The sequence below is a fragment of the Oryza glaberrima genome, chromosome 3, assembly GCF_000147395.1.
Source record: "Oryza glaberrima chromosome 3, OglaRS2, whole genome shotgun sequence".
NCBI lineage: Eukaryota > Viridiplantae > Streptophyta > Magnoliopsida > Poales > Poaceae > Oryza > Oryza glaberrima.
This window is the reverse complement of record NC_068328.1, coordinates 13,083,594-13,105,690: the sequence shown is the minus strand read 5'-3', so window position 1 is coordinate 13,105,690 and position 22,097 is coordinate 13,083,594. Positions and strand designations below refer to the sequence as shown.

At 38.4% G+C, this 22,097-nt stretch overlaps 1 protein-coding gene and 1 pseudogene across 2 annotated transcripts; one reads left to right on the top strand and one right to left on the bottom strand.

The window, feature by feature from the left end:
• Nucleotides 1–7,835: 7,835 nt before the first annotated feature.
• LOC127766254 (uncharacterized) lies at nt 7,836–9,504 on the top strand (annotated as a pseudogene).
• Nucleotides 9,505–10,326: 822 nt separating this feature from the next.
• Nucleotides 10,327–22,097, bottom strand: LOC127767971 (villin-2). 2 transcript variants are annotated; one of them, XM_052293464.1, is made up of 24 exons: nt 21,847–22,097; nt 20,533–20,669; nt 20,323–20,422; nt 20,162–20,233; nt 19,840–20,076; nt 19,584–19,761; nt 19,371–19,503; nt 18,390–18,549; nt 18,157–18,310; nt 17,973–18,076; nt 17,723–17,881; nt 16,767–16,835; nt 16,623–16,691; nt 16,325–16,462; nt 15,255–15,383; nt 14,318–14,465; nt 14,165–14,175; nt 13,948–14,088; nt 13,743–13,868; nt 12,963–13,019; nt 12,731–12,829; nt 12,422–12,644; nt 11,704–11,948; nt 10,327–10,883 (listed from the first exon to the last, which is right to left on the bottom strand). In XM_052293464.1, exons 2-24 carry the CDS (start codon nt 20,586–20,588, stop codon nt 10,770–10,772), a joined length of 2,922 nt encoding a protein of 973 aa, XP_052149424.1. In that variant the 5' UTR covers nt 20,589–20,669; nt 21,847–22,097; the 3' UTR covers nt 10,327–10,769. The 2 variants fall into 2 exon arrangements, with proteins under 2 accessions (XP_052149424.1, XP_052149425.1); XM_052293465.1 differs by having other exon boundaries at nt 12,443–12,644.

Sequence of the window (22,097 nt, the reverse complement as noted above, 5' to 3'; positions counted from 1 at the left end):
TGATGAAGGTGAGCTGCTCACCGGAGAAGAGGTATATAAGCCATCGTTAATTACTTTTTGCAAAGATGGTAAATTTACGACCTAAAATGTACGTGCACTCGATCATTCTTACTCCCCCGTCCCAAAATATAATATACGAGATTTTAGATGGATGTGATATAAGTTTGTTCAGATTAATAATATTAGGATAGCTAAGAGCTTGTGCTTTGTAACGGACAACAAATTGAGTTTCTAATTTATTAAATCAATTAACAAACACTTATTTAGTCCAAGTACTGAGAGCCAACGGTGAAACGGGGGAGGACTCGTTAAAAGATAATGTAATAGTATAGATTGTGGGGCTCACATGTTAGTAGTAGAGATGGTGTGGGAATAGACACCACCAGAACTACTAACATTTTAAGGACTATAGATTACATCTACCCAAAATCATTTATTTTTTGAGATGGAAGGGGAACATATACTATATTTAAATGGTTATAATACATTTTCTAAATAAGGATTACCAGAAGACACTATACTATTCCAGAATGGAATACTTTATTTCTGGCCTCACCATAACGCCAGCATGGCACAAATTTGGTACTTATATGATACTAGCATTAGACATGATAAACATAGGAACCATATCTAATATCGGGGTATCATACATGATACCCATAGGTAACAGTATTTGGTACCTAGATCTCATGCTAATGTCACGATGATATTAGTAAAATAAACCACCGTTGTAACGATATAGCATTTTTTTATTATTTTTGTTTTCAAAAACAGTAATGCAGATTGTAAATGATCAGTTTGATGCTAAATTACCTATATATCATGATAATTAATTGTCTCTAGTTAATTTGTTGTGAACGAGAATTTAACATAAAACTAGCAATGCAAGTTCATGGAACAATGTGGGTGCACTTCCAAATTATCATGCATGAAAAATACATCTCTGCACAATTTGTTAATCTTACAGTCGAAAACATTAAATATCATGAAAAGCATTGACAAGTAATTAATCCCCCATATAGATTATTCGCATTGAACTTCCTTATTTTACTTTTTTTTAAGAGAAGTTCACGGTTCATGAATGAATAATAAACTCATCTGTGGTCAATTTTCCATCAACTTCATAAAACCAATCTATACCAAAGGAGAAAAGGATGACAGTACGTATAAATAAAAAGGATGATAACATCTGCTGTTGTATGCATATTCTAGCTAGCAAAATTAACAAAATCAATCATTAATATTACTACTTCTTGAGGGTAAACTTCAATAATTTCTTTATGTTCATCGTCGCTAGTTATTATTCAGTGAAACTTTAACTTTGTTTTATGTTCACCACCTTCTAACTTTGACATATGGCGCAAAACATTATCTCATATGTATCCGCAAACTATTCATTCCTATTGAACCTATGTCTGGTGTTCACATCATACAAGGGGTAAAGACAAAGCCTAGGGCAATTAGGACTCCCTAATCCCTTTTAGGTCCTATTGAAAAGTAATGAAAAGTCGAAGGTAAAAACAAGATGCATTAGTTCGGTCTTAAGTTTATATATGACATGGAAAAATTATAATAACATTGAGATCTATGTGAATGAAAAATATTAGCCCTTAAAAAAAGCCTCAACTTAGATATCTAATATATCTGACGTAAAAATAAAATATCTATCGCTCAACATAAGGATTACAAAGAAAAAAAATCTTTTTAGATCAAACAAAAACCACCCATATATATGGATCTATCACGGAGACGGGGTTTGAGCGCCCGCTACTAATATATGGATTATTAGAGACCCTTGAGCCTCCAAAATTTTCCGACATACATACAGAAAGGCCGAAAATGAGTTGGAGCTTTGTCTAGTTTTTTTAGCCCCTGCTTTTTCCCCCTAGATCCACCCCTACACCCACATATTTTTTTTTGATAAAAGAAAAAGAAAAATGGATATTAACAAGAAAAAAGAAAAAGAAACTAGCATTGCGACACAAAACCTTGCAAGCAAAAAGCATCTATACTCATCTTATCAGTTCAAGCTGGATTACGAAAAATGGACGGTGATTAACCAAGAGGGTAACACCTACCGCGAGGAGATCGACCACAGAGCTAGCTGCTAGCCGGCCGCCGGAACGGAATCGATAGCTGCCGGAGTTTATCAAGTACCAACTTGGTCGCCGGAATCGGTGGCCGGAGTTGTACAGGGGTGAGGTTTATTCCGACGAGGTAACTGTATATAGCCTCTCTTGTGTATTTATACAGTCCCTGCAGGACCTATCTGGCTGATGCAGATATGCACAGTAGTATACCGTGTCTTAATGCCTTCCATAATCAGATAATCAGAAGAAAACATGTATCTGCATATGTCGACCTGTATGACAGAATTAATTGGTGTCGAATTTTGAGCGAGCCAAGAAAAGCATGGATAACAATGCAATAAATAGAATCTTGGTCGAACAGTCACACGAAAATAGTACGGGCATTGTACAGTGCTATCTCTTGGCTGCAGTGTATATCCGTCAGTAAGAGTGTTGTAATTATGTACTGTATTAATTAGTACTAGCTATTTGTGAGAATATGTGAGATTATGGTAACCGACGATTGACTTTCCTGTTATTCTTGTATATATCCAGATATACACATCCACCAATTTTCTAGCCGTTAATGTTATTCCTATCCTAGCTATCACCCGTTTCGAGAAATCTGAAATGGTATTTTTCTTTAATAACCTTAATTATCACTCCCCGGTTGCATATATACACACTTTGAAGTTTTTCTCTCCCTTTTTTTTTTTAGTTTTGGAAACAATTGATAAATCGAGAAGGGGTTAAAAAAGTACTACATTCATCCATATATCTTTTTAGTTATGAACTTGAATAGGTCGGCTGAGAGAACTCATGTCTAGTTTCATATCTAAATAAATAAATAAATATATATATATATATATATATATATATATATATTAAGGATGGATGTGTAAACAATTTTGCAGTGAAGTTTATTGCTCTCACCTTAGAATCTAGTAGCAAACATTGCAAATAGTTACTAGATAAATACAACGAAAACATGCACAACACGTTCATACATCATACTCATTCACACACCACTTGACCTCCACAGCACATTTTTTAGTTTTGGAAACAATTGACAAATCAAGAAAGGGTTAAAAAGGTACTACATTCATCCATATATCTTTTTTAGTTATGAACTTGGATAGGTTGGCTGGGAGAATTCATGTCTAGATTCATATCTAAAAATATACTTTTTTTAAGGATAGATGTAGTAAACAATTTTGCAGTGAAGTTTATTGCTCTCACATTAGAAGCTAGTATCAAACATTGCAAATAGTTGCTAGCTAGATAAATACAACGAAAACATGCACAACATGTTCACACATCACACTCACACACCGCTTGACCTCCGCAGCACGGGAAATGTGCTACCCTGTGTACCCTAGCTAGCCATCTGTCCTATTTACCAATTTCATCCCACAAAATCTAGATTGTTTGAGCTACGGTTAATAAGAAATAAAACAAATAAATAAAATAATCAAAATAGATTGAATATACTTTTATACTTCTATTCATATTACTAGCACGCAGTCCAAAAACCAAGGTTGAAAAATAGAGAACAATTTAAAGCCCTAAAATCAACCCTAAAATTAAATTGTAAAAATTCAAATTTTGATTGTGGCTTGTAAACCAGCGAGAAAATTTATCATGAGGCGGTAGCAAGTCCAATGGTAATATGTTACTAGCCTAGTTGTTAGCACAATCCAATAATCGTGCACTATGAATTGATATATGCTCAACTGGTTAGGCTTTTTACGATGAAACCTATCTACTCAGGTTTAAATCTCTGATGTAGTATATGTGCTCACATTTTACGATATTTTTGTTGTTTCTAGGTAACTGATTTACAAATCAACAGCGAGGCATCTACGGTAATTTCGTCAATGTCACAATGTGCTATCTTTCGAGTATGTGATGTTTATAGGGCCGGGTAGGAGTGTGTGTGGGTGTTCATATTTATGAGTATAATAATATCAATGTAGGTAACGTGTTTTGAAAAAAATTCAATCGTACAACTCTGGATATCTTTTTAAGATACTTAGTACTCCACTTAATTGAATACCAAGTAGAAGTGAAAGCTCAATTAGTTATGCAGGCTCCCTTATCCTAAAACTTGCATACTTAGATGGAACTCATTTACTTGACATGGATATGGATACTTGTATTTTCGTAGAGTACTTGGGTGTAAAGACGTTGACGGCCAATCTCTTTATAGACGTACGTATGCTGATGCCAGGACGCATCTGCATGGATGTATATACGCGTGAATACGGTGTGCGCATCAGTGGCGGATCCAGGGCCCCGACACGATTTTTTTATTTTTTATTTTTTATTTTAAAAATAAACCCATCCAAATTTTATTTTCAAAATATGAATCTTTTGGCCACGTGAGAACAATACTGTTACGCCGCTCCGCTGGCGTGACAGCGTTATTTGGCCACATCAACGTTGCCCGCGTGACAGCATTATTTGGCCACACCGCTCTCGCTGGCGTGGCAAGATAAAACTGTCACGCCCGCTGCAGGTGACATGCTATTATTGTTTTGTCACGTCAGACGGGCTGGCGTAGCTAAAAGGTTCAGATTTTATAAATAAATTTTGAAATGATTTAGTTTTAAAATTAAAAATTAAAAAGGTTCAAAAAAAATAAAAAAAAATCCCCCGACACCAGCATTGGATTAGATGCTTAAATAACAGTGCTTAGTCATTAGCCCAGCTGCATGCACTATTAGATTAGCACTGATTGTCATGTTTAGTCATTAGCCAGCAGCTTAACTTTGCTTCCGTATATGATAAAATGCTCTATGTAGTTTTAAGAATTTGTGTCTACTTGTTAATTTGTTATTATCGTCGTTCGGTTTGTCCAGTTCAAGAAAACGTCTAATCCGGTCAACTGCTGTGCATGGGTTGTGTCCGACTTAGTAAAAGAAGACTATATTTATAGTATCATATTATTTTATAAAAAATAGTCTATTTTTTTACTCTACAATTACAACAAATTTTATAAATTACACCGTAATCACAGCTGTACTGTAATTTTTTTCTGGTACAGATAACACTATATATAAGCAATTAGGATAAAAACAATTGATTGTTTTACTTCAAAGTTTGGAAGGGACAGATAGGAGACATATAAGCATTAGAAAAAGTGACTGCAATCAAGTAAAATATATATACATCAACAACAGTAAAACTGTAATATTAGGGAGTAGCTATATTTATGGCGCCATATTTTTCACCAAAAAATAGTCGGTATGTTTTTACATTGTAAGTCTCTAAATTACATATGTAATTTTAGTGTATTTAGGATGTAAGTCCTAAAATTACATATGTAAGTGTCTAAATTACATATGTAATTTTAGTGTATTTAGGATGTAAGTCCCAAAATTACATATGTAATTTTAATGTATTTACAATGTAATCACAATAAAAAGAAGAGGGAAGCTCACAAATCACAGGTCCGTTTGGAGATAAGAAAGAAGCTAGCAAAGAAAAAAATAATTACTCACAAAATCACATGTCCCTTTGAGTATTAATAACGAAGTAATCAAGTGATCAAGTCATCCTTGATATACACCTCGACAAAAATCGGCAATCAGCGTGGGAAGCTAAGCATGAAAATCAACGGAGATCCTACCGCCAGGAAAACGACTGTTTTTTCCTAAAAAAACACGCGCCATAAATATAGCAATACCGAAATAAAAAAATAAGAAAACCACGATACTCCCTCCGTCTCGAAATATAAGGGATTTTGGATAGATACAACACATTCTATATCCAGATTTATGGTATTAGGATGTATCACATCCATTCAAAATCCTTTATATTTTGGGATGGATGGAGTAGATTTCAATACATCAACTAACAAACATCGGCCAGCCTGACACATTATTCGTACCAGAAATTAAGCCTCTAGCTAGACCTGATCTTGGTACACCACGGGAAGCCCACAGATGCAGCGCTTGCTTGATTTCAACCGATGCGCTTAGCCGGCGTAGCCGTAGACCACGCAAGGCCGGCCGGCTGGCCTATCGATCCATTCCAGTTGCCGAGACGTTAATTGCAATGCAATCTCTGCCGTTTTTAGTACTGCCGCCTTTCCCCCCTATCCACTATGCATTATCCAATCCATCTAATGAACTTCCTTGGTGAGGTGAGGCGCCCAATCTTCTTCCTCACTCTGTAATTTTTTAATCTTCTTCCTCAATCTGTAATTTTTTAATCTTCTTCCTCAATCTGTAATTTTTTTTTTAAAGATTAACGGCAGGAGCTCTGCCGGATATATTAGGGTAAAAAGAGTCAGACAAAACGAAAAACATCAAGGTTCAAAGAAAATAGGGGACATCTAGAAAGGAAAATAAACTCATAAAGCCCTATTACAGAGGAGAAGAGAAACGACTCAGCTGAGACCCAGCCTTTAGGCTTGTCTCGAAAGCTCAATTAAATCAATATTTTCTTTGATCGTGCAAGCTACTTGTGATTCGCTTTGGCATTTATGATGGAAGATTCGACGATTGCGCTCGAGCCAGACCTGCCACCACGTTGTGAGTAGAGCGCCAATCTTCTTCTTTGCTGAATCTCCTTTTGCAAGAAAAATCTAGGAATCCCACCAATTCGAAATGGGTGTGTCTTGCCAAGATTGTGGGGGAGAGATTGTAACCAAGCCAGCTGCATACTAAATTCCACACATTTCTTATGAAGCTGCATTCTTTGGCCAAGTGATTTGCATCTTCGAAAGCGTTTGTACACAGACTGCATATCCAGTTACATTGCCAGTGACGTCTCAGCAAATTTTCCGCCGTTAGGGTTCTCTAATGCAAAATGAGCCAGCCGAAAAAACGATGTTTTGGTTCCGCCTGGGCCTTCCATAGGGGAGAGAAGTTTATGTTAGTGATCATACATTAGAATTGTGCTTCATAAGCGCTCTTTGCTGAGTATTCTCCATTGGGAGTCGATTTCCAACGAATGTCATTGGGGGTGTTTTCAAGGAGCATGACTTCTTGCAATTGGCTACCCAGCCGGACCAGTTCATCAATTTCACTTATCGTGGTAATGGGGTTTAGGATCACTAGCCAGTGGTTGTTTTGAAGGCTGAGGTGCACATTGTTTCATTTTCTCCTGGACAGGTTGAAGATCCCTGGAGCTAAATCTTTAGGTAAGCAACCCTGAAGCCAGTTATCAGAACAAAAAGAGCATTTCTTTCCATTTCCCAGGGTAATGACTGTTCCAGCTCGAAAAAGCACTCTGTCCAATTCATCACATGGCACTTCCATGTTATGCCAAGGTCTATTATCTTCCTTCCAGCCAAACCAGAGCCAGTGCAGCCTTAAAGCTCGCGAGAATTTTTCCAAATTGAGAATACCGAGGCCCCCCAAATTCCTAGGTTTGCAAACGTTCTGCCAATTAATGAGACTACTACCCGAACTGACATTATCTGGATCATCTCCCTTCCATAGAAAAGCACGCCGAAATCGATCAATCCTTTTATATAGCCACTTATTCTTATTCCTCAATCTGTAATCTTTCCACTCTTTTGTTCTTTCTTTCTTCCTGTTTCGTGTTGTTCATGGATCATCTCTACGACTCTACACTCATAGTATTACGTTTGGGGATGATGGCTCTGGTTGATTGGTAGTAATTGGTAGTATTCTCTAGTTTCAAGCTGTAGAATTTCCGTGTGAGATTATTGGTCGGTGAACATTTTGCACAACCCTGCAGTTTCCACTTTCTAGTTACAGATCTGTGTGGGGGTTGATATGTAATTGGAGTGTTATGGGCGCTTCATGGGTATGGATTGTTTTAGTTCATTTTGGGCACTCCTCTGTACATAGAGAGAAGGGGTCGATCAAAAACGGAAGTTAATTGAGAAATGAAGCGACTCTAGCCTCTAGGACTGTTTTTCCGTTCAGTCGATATTGTGGTTTCGATTGATCATTGCGCAACAACACAGGTTATAGCTAGGAGCAATGTCACCAGGAAGCTTCTATATATTCTACCTAGTCTGAAATATAAATTTCAGTTTTGAAGTTTGAAAAGTTAAATCTTTTGTCATAATATTTAATATTTATAGCCATCACCAGCCACTATTATATTTTCTTTTGAGATAATGGTGTGGAACTAAGAGAAATGTACCACATGTTATAAACTTACAATTTCTATACTCTCTGTGTGCATTTTTTTTTCCTTCAAAGCTACTCAATACATCAAAGAAGTGAATTGGGTATCTGCATTGACACGGGAAGGAGGAAACTACGGCGAAGGCCTTAGCCCTCGGACCGACAACGGCGACGCCTACGGGCGCCGCATTCTTGTTGGGGTGTTGTTGCGTTTCTCCTATCCAATGGTTTCTTTAGGTGAAAACCACGTCCTGGTTCTCTAGGACGGATGACGGCAGCGCTCTTAGCGTCATTCAGAAGAACCATTCCTCTGGGGTGTTGTGTGCTTGGTTTATTTTTAGTAGCAAGATCAGACGTAAACGCGTGTTGTGGCTATCTTTTTCTTTTTTTTTTCTTGACTATAGTCTTCCAGGACTATAGACTTGTATTTTTCCTGCTATATCAATAGAAATGTCATACTATCTTGTGCGTGTTGTTTAAATAAAATGGGTATCTGCATTTGTACAATTGATATAAAATATGAAATTACAAGATCTATCAATACATATCACTTGCCATGCTAAGCTTACAAACTAATTATCATCCCTTTTTTCTCTTCTGCTCCAGGTGTCTATCAATACATATCACTTGCCTATCCATTCCACTTGCTTTTCTATGACTCGGCTACTTGCTTTTCTACAACACGTCAAGCCGAGTCATGACGTGAAAATCCGTAGATTACCCTTTATTTAACATATAAGTAAGTTCGCGGGTCTGTCTGTTTGCATCCATAGGCGGTGAACCTGGCGAGCTGGCACCCTCTGGGAGGGCGGCAACACTGGCCGACGAACGCCAGCTTCGTCGTCCGGTTCGGCTCCGTCCTCCCGGCCAAGGAGGCGGCCTTGCTGGCTGCTACCGTACCAGGTCGCTGAGTGTGTCCTGCTCATGAAGTTCCATGTTGTGACGGCTATGGCGGGGGAGACGCCGCCATTGGCGCTCACTCTAACCGAGCTGAGCATGCGGATCGAGGAGAAGGGCGGTGGTCGGTTCGACGGGCGGCGCAGCTTGGTGGTGCTGAAGGAGGCACTGGGATGCTGTCATCGGAGCGGGAACCTGGAGGAGGTGATGGAGTCGTGTCATGCCACTCATACCTGAGGGCGCAAAGCAAGCTGAGGGAGGAGAAGATCTGCAGCGAGTGCCGGTTCGACGCTCTGTGCGTCGTCGGTGGCATTGCAGTGTTTGCTGCCCTGTGTACCATGTGGTACAGAAAAAACGCTCGAGAGCTTGTGAAGCTGGAGCCGATGTATGATGAATTGATGTATTGGCCATATTCTTTTCTCCAATAAAAACTGGATAAACTTTTGAATAAAAGTGGCACGCTTTTCAAACTGCTAAACGGTGTGTTTCGTGCGAAAAGTTTTTATATGAAAGTTGTTTTAAAATATAGGATTAATCTATTTTTCAAGTTTGTAATAATTAAAACTCAATTAATCACACGTTATTACCACCTCATTTTGCATAAAACACTTAAACTTTATCTTCATCTTCAGGAGATTCAAACACCACCATTGAGACGTAATGGATGATAGGGATTTCAGAAATGTTTGTTAAGGACCACAGGAGTAACTGTGGGCTGGGTAGTTTAAAATCTAGACGGTAGGTAGCTTCTAAGAGCGGTTTCCCAACTAGTAGCTTTTAGTTCATTTTCTGAATTATACGACAAGTTATCAAAATAATTCTCAAAATCTAAAAAAGCTATACTATTAGGAAAAGTTTCTATTTGGATAGAAACTTTCAGCCCCATATTTGGTAGAATAAGCCAAACGGTATATTTATAAATAAAAAATAATTTTTGAATAAAAATGTTATATACATGATCTAAACGATTTAAAAGCAAAGGCTGAAAAATAAACTACGATGAAAAAGCTCTACAATCAACTCTAAATTTAAGGTTGAAATTCAAATTTTATCAATAAGCATAAGCGAAAAGAAGAGACCATTTCCAAACAAACCATATGTTTAATCCCAGGCGATGTTTGTGACATCGTAACCCTGCATGTTCTGTTATTTTGGTAATGTGGTCAGAATAATACGAGGTATAATGAAACTAGAATAATCAGATTTATCCATGCAAAAAAAGGGAAAAAGAAAAAGAGGGACAATCAGAATTGCAATAAGAATAGAACCATGCATAATCACCACTCAACAATAAGAAGATTTATACAGTATGACAGTACCAGGAATCTCAATACAAGAGAAACAAAAAAGTGGAAGTCTGAACATCAATGTGCATAATACATTCCAAAACCTCGCTAGAAATAACCGCTTGTGCCAAATTGAGGGTAAAAATAATATACACATGGATGGACAAGAACCAGAACAAAGCTCGGAACAATGTAGTGACGCCCTTGGTGCTGCATAGCGCAGACCATGTACAAATAAAGAATACCCTGTAAAACTTGGGATAACGGCAGAGTAAGCCACCGGCCAATCGTCTTCGAAACATGACCAAGATTGCTGGCAAACATGGCCTCTCACGTACCATGTCACCAATCAAGCAAGAGAAAACTAGTAAACATGCAGCCTTTGTAGTGGGAAAGAGATTCATGCTTCAGAAAAGATCATGCTTCCTTTTCTGTAGTTCTTGTTTCCACCCTGGCTGCTGGTAGAACTCTTCCTTCGTTATACCAAATACAGTCTGGAATTCGCTGTCCGACAAATATGTCTGCAGAAGCCGCACAAAAGTTAGCCATTGAAACTCATGCAGGCCACCATTCACATTATCAAGGTGTTCATATGAAGCATTAGCAGACAGTAAAGGCTGTGATTACAGATGGTTGCTAGTAATGGACCAATTGTGAGTTTGCCACTGTTTTGTTTTAAACTAAGAATATCTGTTGCAATTCCTTTTTGAAGGACTAGAGCAAAACCACAAAAACAATACTATCGATGAAAAAACAGGAAAAAATTGAAGGGTCTGGCAGATAGATGATTGGCAATAATCCCAAAAAGGGTCTGGCTGAAGCCAAACATGTACATGCAAACAGCAACAATGGGGGATACCAAAGAAGAACATGGTATCATTTAATTGAGGGGAAAAAAAGGCAACCAAACCTCCCACCAATTGAGCTAGGCTCAATTCCTATAATCTAAATTTCTTTGAGGGCACTATCTAGTTGGCTTGCTCTACCTTTGAGTGGCTTGCTTGCATGTTGCAAGTCATGCACGAAATAACACCAGGTTATATCCACTTGGAATACTGAAATCTTGTTGAACTCACTGCAACTTCTGTTATGTACTCGAGTTACTAAACAACATATGCATTGTTACTGTGGTTTTACTATTACAAAGTTCCTCCAAAGTTTTATTACTAAAAGTCATTTCTCCTGCTATTTTATATGGCTGTGCTCATATCATTTTTTATGTTGCACAGGTAATTAACTCACATATTTATGGGTAAGGTAAGTGTTTATCCATTTCACAAGGTAGCAGAAACAACACATAACACCAACTTTGCTTCCAAGGTTGCAAGGAAAATAACAAACCTCTCTGCGTTTGTAATCTATCCCACGAACAGGGTTGGTAGATTTTGATATCAGCCGATCATAGCTGAAGGTTGTTTCACCTCCATTTTCATTAGCAGTCTGTTCCACTGATACGTCAGGCTCAGTTCGCCCTCCCTCAGATAATGCCCCATCTCCTGGGGCATCTTTATCAGCGGAAAATTCTGATGCTCCTTCAGACAGAGGGGATACAGCAGACGGAGTTAGTTCAGCTGTATCTGCATCACCTGAAATTGGCAAGATCCAACATCAACAAAAAGAAATATTTGTTAACTCTAAATTTTGCAAGCATCGTCTTCATCTACTGTTCTTGCAGTTAGTCAATGAGTACAGTATCGCCCATCCAAAATTTACAAAACAATCAATGCACAACAATGCATCAAAAGTCTCACATTATAAGCTTACAGAGGACAATAAGCAGAGACCTAGGGTAGTGTTTGCATCTCCTGAAGATAAAGATTAAGTGTTTCACGCAAAACGCACCATTTAGCAGTTCGAAAAGCGTGCCACGAATATCCAAAACTTTATCCACTCTTTGTAGTGGAAACGAACAGGACTATTCATGAACTATGTCTAGCAAAAAGAAACGATGCAGTGCCTAGAATATCTATTATTGGTTAGTAGCACCACATGAAGGAAATTGATATTGTTACCCTTAAAATATATGCAGGGGAAGGAAATAGTAGGCCACAAGTCATACCTGCCATTGGGGAAGACCTACCTATGCGTGGGCTTTGAGATGAACCCTCAGCAGTCAAAACATTAGACAGCGCAGCAACAGCAGCTGCTCGCTGAGAACCTTGACCTGCACGTTGTGGTGGGCTTTTGGGTTTTGCTGATGGATTGAACGCTGATGTTAAGGCAGCCATTGCTGAAGCGCGCTGAGTGGGTCCACCATCAGAGCTTTTAGGCCTATCATTACCCTAAAAAGAACACAACATTGCTTATAGTTTGTAAGATCAACAAATTTTATATTTTTTCTGCTGTGCATTGGGAGTGTTAACAATACCTTATTCTTTTGGGAAGATGGGTTGAATGCAGATGAAAGAGCAGCCAATGCTGATGCCCTCTGAGTTGGTCCACCATCACCTGAACTCTTAGATCCACTCTGCAAACAGTTAATGAGATGGGTTACTAACAAGTGAATCCATACACATTACGTCTCCAAATATCTGCTTTTCACATTAAGTGAGGATAATTCATAGAATTTCAAACTTTAAGAGCAAAAAAAATTAACGTACCTCTGAGCGCATTCCGAAAAGAAGTGAAAGCTTCTTCTGAAATGAATTTCCATGAATCTGTTTCAAGGGTGAAAAGTATTATATCCTGTGCTAAAACAAGTGTGAGCAAAGAAATGGTACGACCAAATACCACAGTATAGGCAAGTACAACCAAACTGAAAAAAAAGCTTGCAGAATTGATGAATAAATAATTGAAGAAAGCATGATAGCTTCCATGTGCCAGCCTCATAGCAACTGTGCACATTCATTCATTCATATGGGCAAGGATGTTCTTGTTCTCCAGTCCTTTAGATTAATTTAAATTATTTTAAAATCACTGGATCCTTTCTTGCCTCCCCAGGTCCCTCTTACTTCTATTGAGGACTACCAACCTAAATTAGCATAACGAAAAGAAATTTTCCTTGTTTCTTATGACACCCTTAAGTCGGATTCGACACCATATGTTTAACATGGCAACAATCTAAGCATACACACCACAAAACTACCCCAAACATAATAGCTGATCTAATGAGACATATATGTGCTAGGCATTTATTAGTTTAGCTAAGAAACAGGGAATGAAACATATAGCAAAACACTGAAGGAGCTCCGTGTAGCTACATGCATATGTACTGAAGTACTGATGGACATTTAGAGCTGCTCAGAAGGAAATATGAATTACGAACATAGGATAGATCTCTTATACGAAAAATTGCTTCCAAGGTGAAATCTCTTAAATACAAAGTTCCAATTGATAGAACTGAGAAAAAAAGATATAGTGGTAAATATCCAATAGCATACCACAGATCTTGTGTTATCCCAGGAGAAGTAAGTTCTGAAGAAGCATGGTTCATTCCCTTCAACGACTTTGTACAGAGGCACATCAGGAGAGAGAGATTCGAAGGCCGCCGCATGTTCTGCATATTTCTGAGAATAAAGCAGTTATTGCTGAGTTGAGCAAAGATGATGATATTTAAGTCAGCAAGAGTAAATCTTCATATCATACCTGGCCAATTTCAAATGCCTTCTGCTTCTCTTTAGCATCCACACACTGACCCATCCAAACAAAGACTTCCCCATGTGTATCAAGAACCATCATGTCTTCAGTCAGCAAATCATCTTGTGAAAAGTTGAAAATTTCAGTGACCTGCAAATAAAAAGGTTTTTGAGAAACTAATAATCCCAAATTGTTGAAGCATGACAATAAGAGTAAGACAACATACCTCCAGTTTCCCTGGTAAATGGTGATCATGTCAATGCAAACGAAACCAAAAAAAAAAAAAAGAGAGAGAAACATTAGGGCTCTGATAGAATATAAGAAACACATTGAAACAACAACAGGACAAATTCAGAATCAAGTTTTGGCTGGAACTAACCATTCCTCAATGAGAATGTATACAAGTGAGGCTCTCTAACAACATCATGTGTGGCATTTCTGCTTGTGTAATTCTGCTTTCCACCAAGAGCAAACCAAAAGGCAGAGCTCTCAGTTCCCTCCTTGCAATGTTTGACAGCAACACCAGGCTGCAAGTTTGGAAACATCAGATAATCGTATTGAGTGAGAAATAGCTAGGAATTCAAGAAAATATCAAATGCTTTCGGTTTATTCAGAGCAAAACATTCTGGAGTAACAACCAAGTTAGTTCTATCACAGCGGAAACAGATTTCCAGTAGTTAGTAACCTCACAGGGATGGTATATTTGTGCTAGTCCCTTTCATTCATATTGGTCAATCACATAAAATGATAACTGTACTTTAGAATCCAATCAACAAATGTGTGCCCCTCTGAAAAAGGTATGCCTTACATATATAGTTTTAAAAACACATTTGGATAATATAGTCAGAATGTTGTAACATTGCTAATCTGGACTAACAGTAGATCAACTGGTTGTGACAATAGGACTGGTACTGATTGCCTACATGATCAACTTCAGTCTTAATAACCATGCTGTTGGAAGCTTTCTTCCAAATCAAGACACAACCACCATATTTTCCTTCCTAAAGGTTCATTTTGAATTTCTATAAAAGTTCCCAAGAACAGAAGACATTGTTGTTTTCAAGCCCTTAAACTTTCTACTTTCTAGTGGACATTTTGGAATTTGGATATGATCATAATTAGCAAAATAAAAAAAAGAAGAAGAAGAAGAAGAAAAGAAAAATAACAGGAACAAAATTTGAAAATATACTTTTGACCTGCAATATAATATTCAAGTGCCCGCATAAAGAAATTCTTTCCAATAATGTCCACAGCATTTTTTTCCCGACAATAACCACATGAAGTGGAATATTAAATGGGGTTTCCTCATTTCATACCTTCAAGAATTCAGCAACTTTTGCAGCCCATTGTTGCTGTTCATACGAACTGGCATTGCCAATCCATGTAAACATTGAATTTCCAGATTGCAGGACAAAACAATCCGTGGGACTCAAGTTTGATGACACCTATAGAAAAATGTTACTTATAAGCAGATGGGCGCAGTAAATTAAAATTTACAGATAATGGATGCCTGTGAATTTCAAATGAGTCTAGTAAGAAGAAAAAGGTCATTGCAAAGGACAAGAACAATGTGGCTAAAATGAAATTTCTGCATCAGCAGCACACTCAGAAGAAAATCAATCGATGTATTTATGCCACACTCTTCTGTGTTTCCATAAAAAGAAAAATACAGACAAAAATAATACAAGGTAGATTCTCTAGCTGCACCCTAAGCAGACAAAAATAATACAAGGTAGATTCTCTAGCTGCACCCAAAGGAAATCACTAATCAACATTATTTGAGCCCTCATTGTTTATCTGTTTGCAGTTGTTATACTCTACAATCTCACTAAGGCCATCAATTATCAATTATGCTATTAAATGGTCTACTTAGGCCTGCCACTAGGAAGGGTATGGGTGACCCATATCCATACCCAATTTTACCCATATCAATTTCATAATTAGCTGGGCCTCACATATACAAATGGCTCAAAACTTGCACAAAGTTGCTTCTCTGTGCAATAAATCATTTCTACAAAATTCAACCGAATTTGACAAGTTTTTATAGTGCGGACGCAAGTTTTAAAATTTTGGGTCCAAGCTTTACACACATAAAATGGGTATGGGTGGTAATGATGGGTATTACCCTCCCCTACTCAAAATTGAAATGGGTAATTCCTCCCTACCCATACCCTTCCCAAATAGTGTGGGTAAGGGTATGGGTGTGGGCATTGGACACCCAGTGGCAGCCCTAGGTCTACTCTGTCATGTCTCTATATATGAGCACATAGAATTTTAGAGTAGTTTGCTATTATAAAGTACCATTTTGAAAACATACAAAACCACCAACAATATTATCATGTTGAATCTTCATAGGCACAGCCATTGCAGGAGAGGTAAATATTACCGCATCAACTTGAAGCACTTTATTGTTGTGAATTGATGTTCCAGAAATTCGAAAAAGAGCAATGCCATCGCCAGAATATGTTTCATCCTTCAAGCCCTTTTCTTCTACAAATTTCTGGTATCCAGAGCTGATTCCACCCTGCACAATATGCCAAATACACTTAACTGATATTGTTTGAATTGAGATTGGACATTACAGTTCAGCTATATAGACAGTGCGCACCTAGTTCCTTAGAGAACACCCACTATTACCAACTGATTCTATTTAACATGAATATGGTAAGGATCAAGTACCATACCTTTAGAATGACCATGGGCTGGAAAAGGGCAATAAATTGTGGTGGTTCTTTCCCTTGATAAATACGACCCTACAACACCAGATATAATGTATCAAACTCCTTTCCAGAAAATCTGTCCACATTGTCATAGTAGGAATACAGTACCAGAATAGGCCTTCCTTTCAGTGAATTCCAAATTGAATTAGCTGTTTGGAAAGCCATCTCTTGATCTTCCTGTATGAAATCAACCAAAGAGTAAGTTCACAGATCACACAACAGTGGTATGAGGCGACAAAAATGTTGAGTATATGGTACTTAGAGTCATAATAGGATAGGATTGATTTGTATGGACTCCTTCCTTATCTCTAAATCCTTCCTTATCTCCTCTACATGTACTCCTATATATACCGCCCCCCAAGGCTCAATACAATCTGTCCAATATTTGCAGTATTTCTCTCTCCCTATACTATTCAACATGGTATAAGAGATAATTTTGTCACCCATAAGATGATACTCCCTCCGTTTTATAATAGATGACGTTGTCAACTTTTGGACATACATTTGACTATTCATCTTTTTCAAAAAAAAAAAAAGGTGCAAATATGCAAAAATATAAGTCATGCTTAAAGTACTTTTAATGATAAACAAGTTACAACAAAATAAATGATAATTATGTATTTTTTTAATAAGACAATGGTCAAATTAATGTCCAAAAGTCAACGGCGTCTTCTGTAAATAAACAGAGGGAATATTTATTTTCACCTGAGATGACTAGTAATATTTAATTGCACATGAGAACTGGTGATTATTTGACATAAAAGTCAAGCTCTTGATGAGAACACACATAACATGGCATTGACAGGACTTTGTGTTGATCACAGACAAAGTAAGAAGAAAGCACTATAGTATAGAAGTTCAAGAATAATATTGCCAACTACTCCCTCCGTTTCACAATGTAAGTCATTCTAGCATTTCCCACATTCGTATTGATGTTAATGAATATAGATATATATATCTATATTCATTAACATCAATACGAATGTGGGAAATGCTAGAATGACTTATATTGTGAAACGGAGGATGTACATTCTAAAGCTTGGGAGCACTGGAAGGTACATTACCGGTATGCTGTCCTTGCCAATCCAATAAGTCAAATAAAATTCTTCTCTCTTGTCACCAGAATGATATGTATAGAGAACAATATAGCAATCTCCGCTGTAAAACTTTCCAAGCTCCTCCTTTGGAAGAGCAGTCTTAGCACTGCCATTGACACAATAAACCTGAAATATCCACATGTTTCTTATGGTTACATTCCTATTATTGCATTTTCCCAGTCTTCCTTTATAGTTGCTGAAAGCTTATAAAATATACCTCAAGTTTTCCATCGCCTTCTAGCAAAGGAGGAACTTCCTCGTCTACTGGAGCGCTGCTTTTTGAGGCTCCCTTGATATCAACTCCTTGTTGCTTCAACAGAGCTATAGGAAAAGCAAATATTATCAAGAATGATCTAAGGGTCAATTATTTTATCTCAGAGAACATGAACAATATACACAACCTGCAACTTTCCCTCGGCCTTCCTCCGCGCCAGCACTTCCTGCACTATTTACTGGCCATGATTCAAACTTAGACTTGAATGTATGATTCTCGTACCCTTGAATCACTCGGGTTACTCTTGTTGTCTTTGGCCTATTTTGAGTAGCAATGAATTCCTACAAAGGCAAATTTAGATCCTAACAAATTTGAATAGGCAAGAAAAAAAAAAGAAGAAAACAATGGCTTGAGACTTACCTCAACTGCTGCACTTGCAGCTTTTCTCTCCTCCACTTGTGTTAGTCGACCAACCCATATAAATAAATCAGACCCACAGTCGACCAAAAAGCACTTATTGTTCTCAAGAATTGATTTTGTCAGAACTGTGTCTTCTAACTTTAATTGACCATTATTGATGCTGCAAGCAGTTGATGGCATGGAAAAAAATCAGGATACAAAAATAAAGTTAAGCCACTGGGAAAAAAAAGTAAGATAAACATAGCAATATATATATATAGTCTCAGACCTAAGGATATAGTAAGCGTAGCAAACCAACTAAAACAGTGATACCCATTTAGTCTATGCTACAATACAACACTACCAAAAACCTGAGAAAACCTATATAAAACATGGGAAAACTATTAAACTTATGAGAAGCCTTTGAAAAGGTATGAAACCCTTCATCAACCAGAAAAAGACAAATCAATTTATTGGTAAAAATGTATCTACCTAAACAGGAAGCTATTTACAGTAACATTAAGCTGCAAATACATACGGCTAAAATGGTTGTATCTGCATACTGAACATTCGTTGAAATTATGTCAGAAGTTGCTTAATGTACTGTCAGAAATCCAAAAGTAATAAAGTTGAAGTAAGAAGTCCTAAAAATGGATGTATGTAATTAGCATCGATACTTTTCAAATAGCATCATCTTAATACATAAATATACACATGCCTTGCACACAACTGATGGATAAATTTTTGGAGTTTTATATGAAGTTTAGCAGCCTGTGTATGATCAGGGAGGAAGTTAGTCCGTGCCATATCATGTGTTAGAACAATGCTTTTCGGCACAGAAATTCTTCAATGAGCGCACCCTAAAATAACTTCACTGTGAAGTGCGTACCATACATAGGGAAGGCAAGAATATGAAGTTGTTTGGAGCATCTGATTACTAAAAGACAAGGGTCCTATCTGGATTCACAATTCTGTAAGCGCAATTTAAAAAAAAAATCATACCTGTAAAGCTTGGGGGCTGTGGTTTCAAGAACAACATCATCGTCACATATAGCTTTCTTCCCTATTGGTGCAAAACCTCCAAAAAGAACCCAGAATTCACCAGAATCTGATTCTGCTTGCAATTTTCCATCATCTATCACAAAAATTTTGTATGAAAATGTGTAGATTTGTGCCAGAAAGTTACATGAATTGAGATTTGGTTGTCGAGCATACCAACAATCGCAACATCACACACTCCATTGTGGTATGTCTCCTTTAAATGTTGAATCGCTTCCAAAGCTTTCGCTCTCTCTTGAATATTGGAGTTTGCACCATTGAATTGATATATTTTCTTTTCCGTATCCAAGATAAATACATCATCATGATTCAATGACGAGCGAGCAAATGGAACCTGAATATAGGACATTTAGTGTATATAACATGAGGAGATAAAGTAGTCTAAGAAACAGGGAGGTGAAATAGTAGTCACCTCTTTAACTCTGATAGCTCTCTTCCCTTTGCAAATATATAGCCTTGTTTCAAACTTATCCTCTTCAGGTGTTTTAAACCCAGAGGCGAAACCTCCCTCCAAGGGTATAATGCATGGTTTAAAGTACGATAGGAACTTATCAGATTCATAGCCTTGAAGTTCTCTGTGCTGCACTGCACGACCTCCGAGCATGGTGTCAAGTTCAACTGTCTTAATTGCTGCAGTCCCAGCTTCATCCTGAATGAGAACACATCAAATCAAGAAGTGGGCTGGAAATGCCATTTATCAGTACATGAAACTTGAGATGTTAGAGAAAATGTACTTGACTAGAATCTTTCCCAATCCAAAAGTGGATGTCAAAAAGATAGGCGCCACCACCTTTGCTGCAAGTCGTCTACAAAACAAAATGAACAGATCATTGAAACTTTCCATAGTGGAGATAACAGAAAGATTCTTCTAAAATGTAAATATAAAAAAAATCACCTGGAGAACTATATATGAATCTCCATTGTAAAATTTACCGTAACCTGCTTTTGGCAAAGGAACTGGCTTAAAATCTTGAATCCTCCATATTTCTGTGCCACTATATTTTAATTAAGGGGCTAACAGCATAAAAGGATAGAAACTCTTGTACGTAGATTTCTAAAAGAAGACAACTAAAACAAACCAATAAAGGCATTTAAAGAAGGATACGGTTTTTGGCCAACTCCTTGAAATGCAGGATCAAGCACTGGTTTTGCACTTGACATTGAGCAGCAACTTTACAAAGGTTTAATTGAAAACAGGGTAGTGGAAGATGGCTCCACCACAGAATAATAGGAACTTGCACACTGAAAAGGGGAAGAAAAAATTATATGTCAACAAGATTAGAAAGAAAAAATAGCCAAGCTAATTTGGACTTCTATACATGGATCGAAAGACCAGATGTTAAAAGAGAGCAATGATATTCAAACAAACAATCAACTCGAATCGAGACAACAAATAGAGTAGTTAGCTGTTGGGAAATATGAATGAATGGAACACACAAGTGAATGATCAAAACGAACATATCCTGAATGAAACCATCGTAAAAGGGGTATATCATGAAGGAAAGCATCATCAATTGCATGCAGCCCAGTAATGACTCACCAGAATCGCACAATTTCACTCTTATAAACGAATCAGTAAGTCAGATCAAAACATGTAAACCGGAATAAACCATACACGACGTGATGATTACATCTACCTGAGCCCCCATCTACATTTGAAAGACACTGTAACGTAGAGTACCCATTATATTTGCTAATGGAGATGTACTCATCAGAGGACTGAGACCCAAATGCGCCCATCTATTCTGATTGATCTCATCACGACGCCAGTGGCTGCACAGCGCCACCGGACTCATGCCCACAAAGCAATTGCCCCCGTATTCTCGTCAACCACATGGGCTGCATTACGAGATCAATCAAACCAAACACATCATATGCAGATCTCATCACCCAGCTCCCTCCGACGACGACGCACCAATTTGGGAGAGGTGTACTCGTGTTAATCATCTTCTACCCATCAGATTGGCTGCACGAGCACGTGTTCACGGCAGCCACCAACCAGAGATTGGGAAAGCTGATTCGGCGCCACCCAACCCCACTGGGGTCACTGATCAGCTGCCAGTCACCACCGCCCCCAAAGCGGAAGGGAGCGGATTGAGAGCTAATCCACGGATCAACCCCCGCACATTTCGCCTCCGATCTCACCGATCGGTTAGGCAACCCACCCACCTAGACACCCCCGGATCGCCGGAGACGGACACCATTCCTGACCCACCCCGCGCCCCTCTCCCCCCACACAATGGCCGGCACCACCAACCGGAACAAACAACGCCGCGCAAGAGCGGATCGTCGAGCGAGAAACCAAACAAAAAAACCAAACTCAATCCGCTTCATTCCCGAAGAACCAACGAGCAATTGCGCGCGCGGGGAGACACACGACGGCGAGCCGATCGAGGAATCGAGAGGGGAGGGAACGTACCTGGAGAAGGGGAGGAGGACGACGACGACGGGATCCGATCGGAGGCTGACGGGAGGGGAAGGGGAAGAGGGGGCGGCGATTGAGGTGGCCGGCGGAAAAGCGGAGAGGGGGGTGACGCGGCCTAATAAAGGAAGCGGGGCGCTATGATTGCTCCCTTCCGCTCTGCCTCTCTGTCTCTCTCTCTCTCTCTCTGGCTTGTCCGTGCCCTGGGATGGGAGGGATGGGAGGGGGAGGAGATGCGAATGGAACGG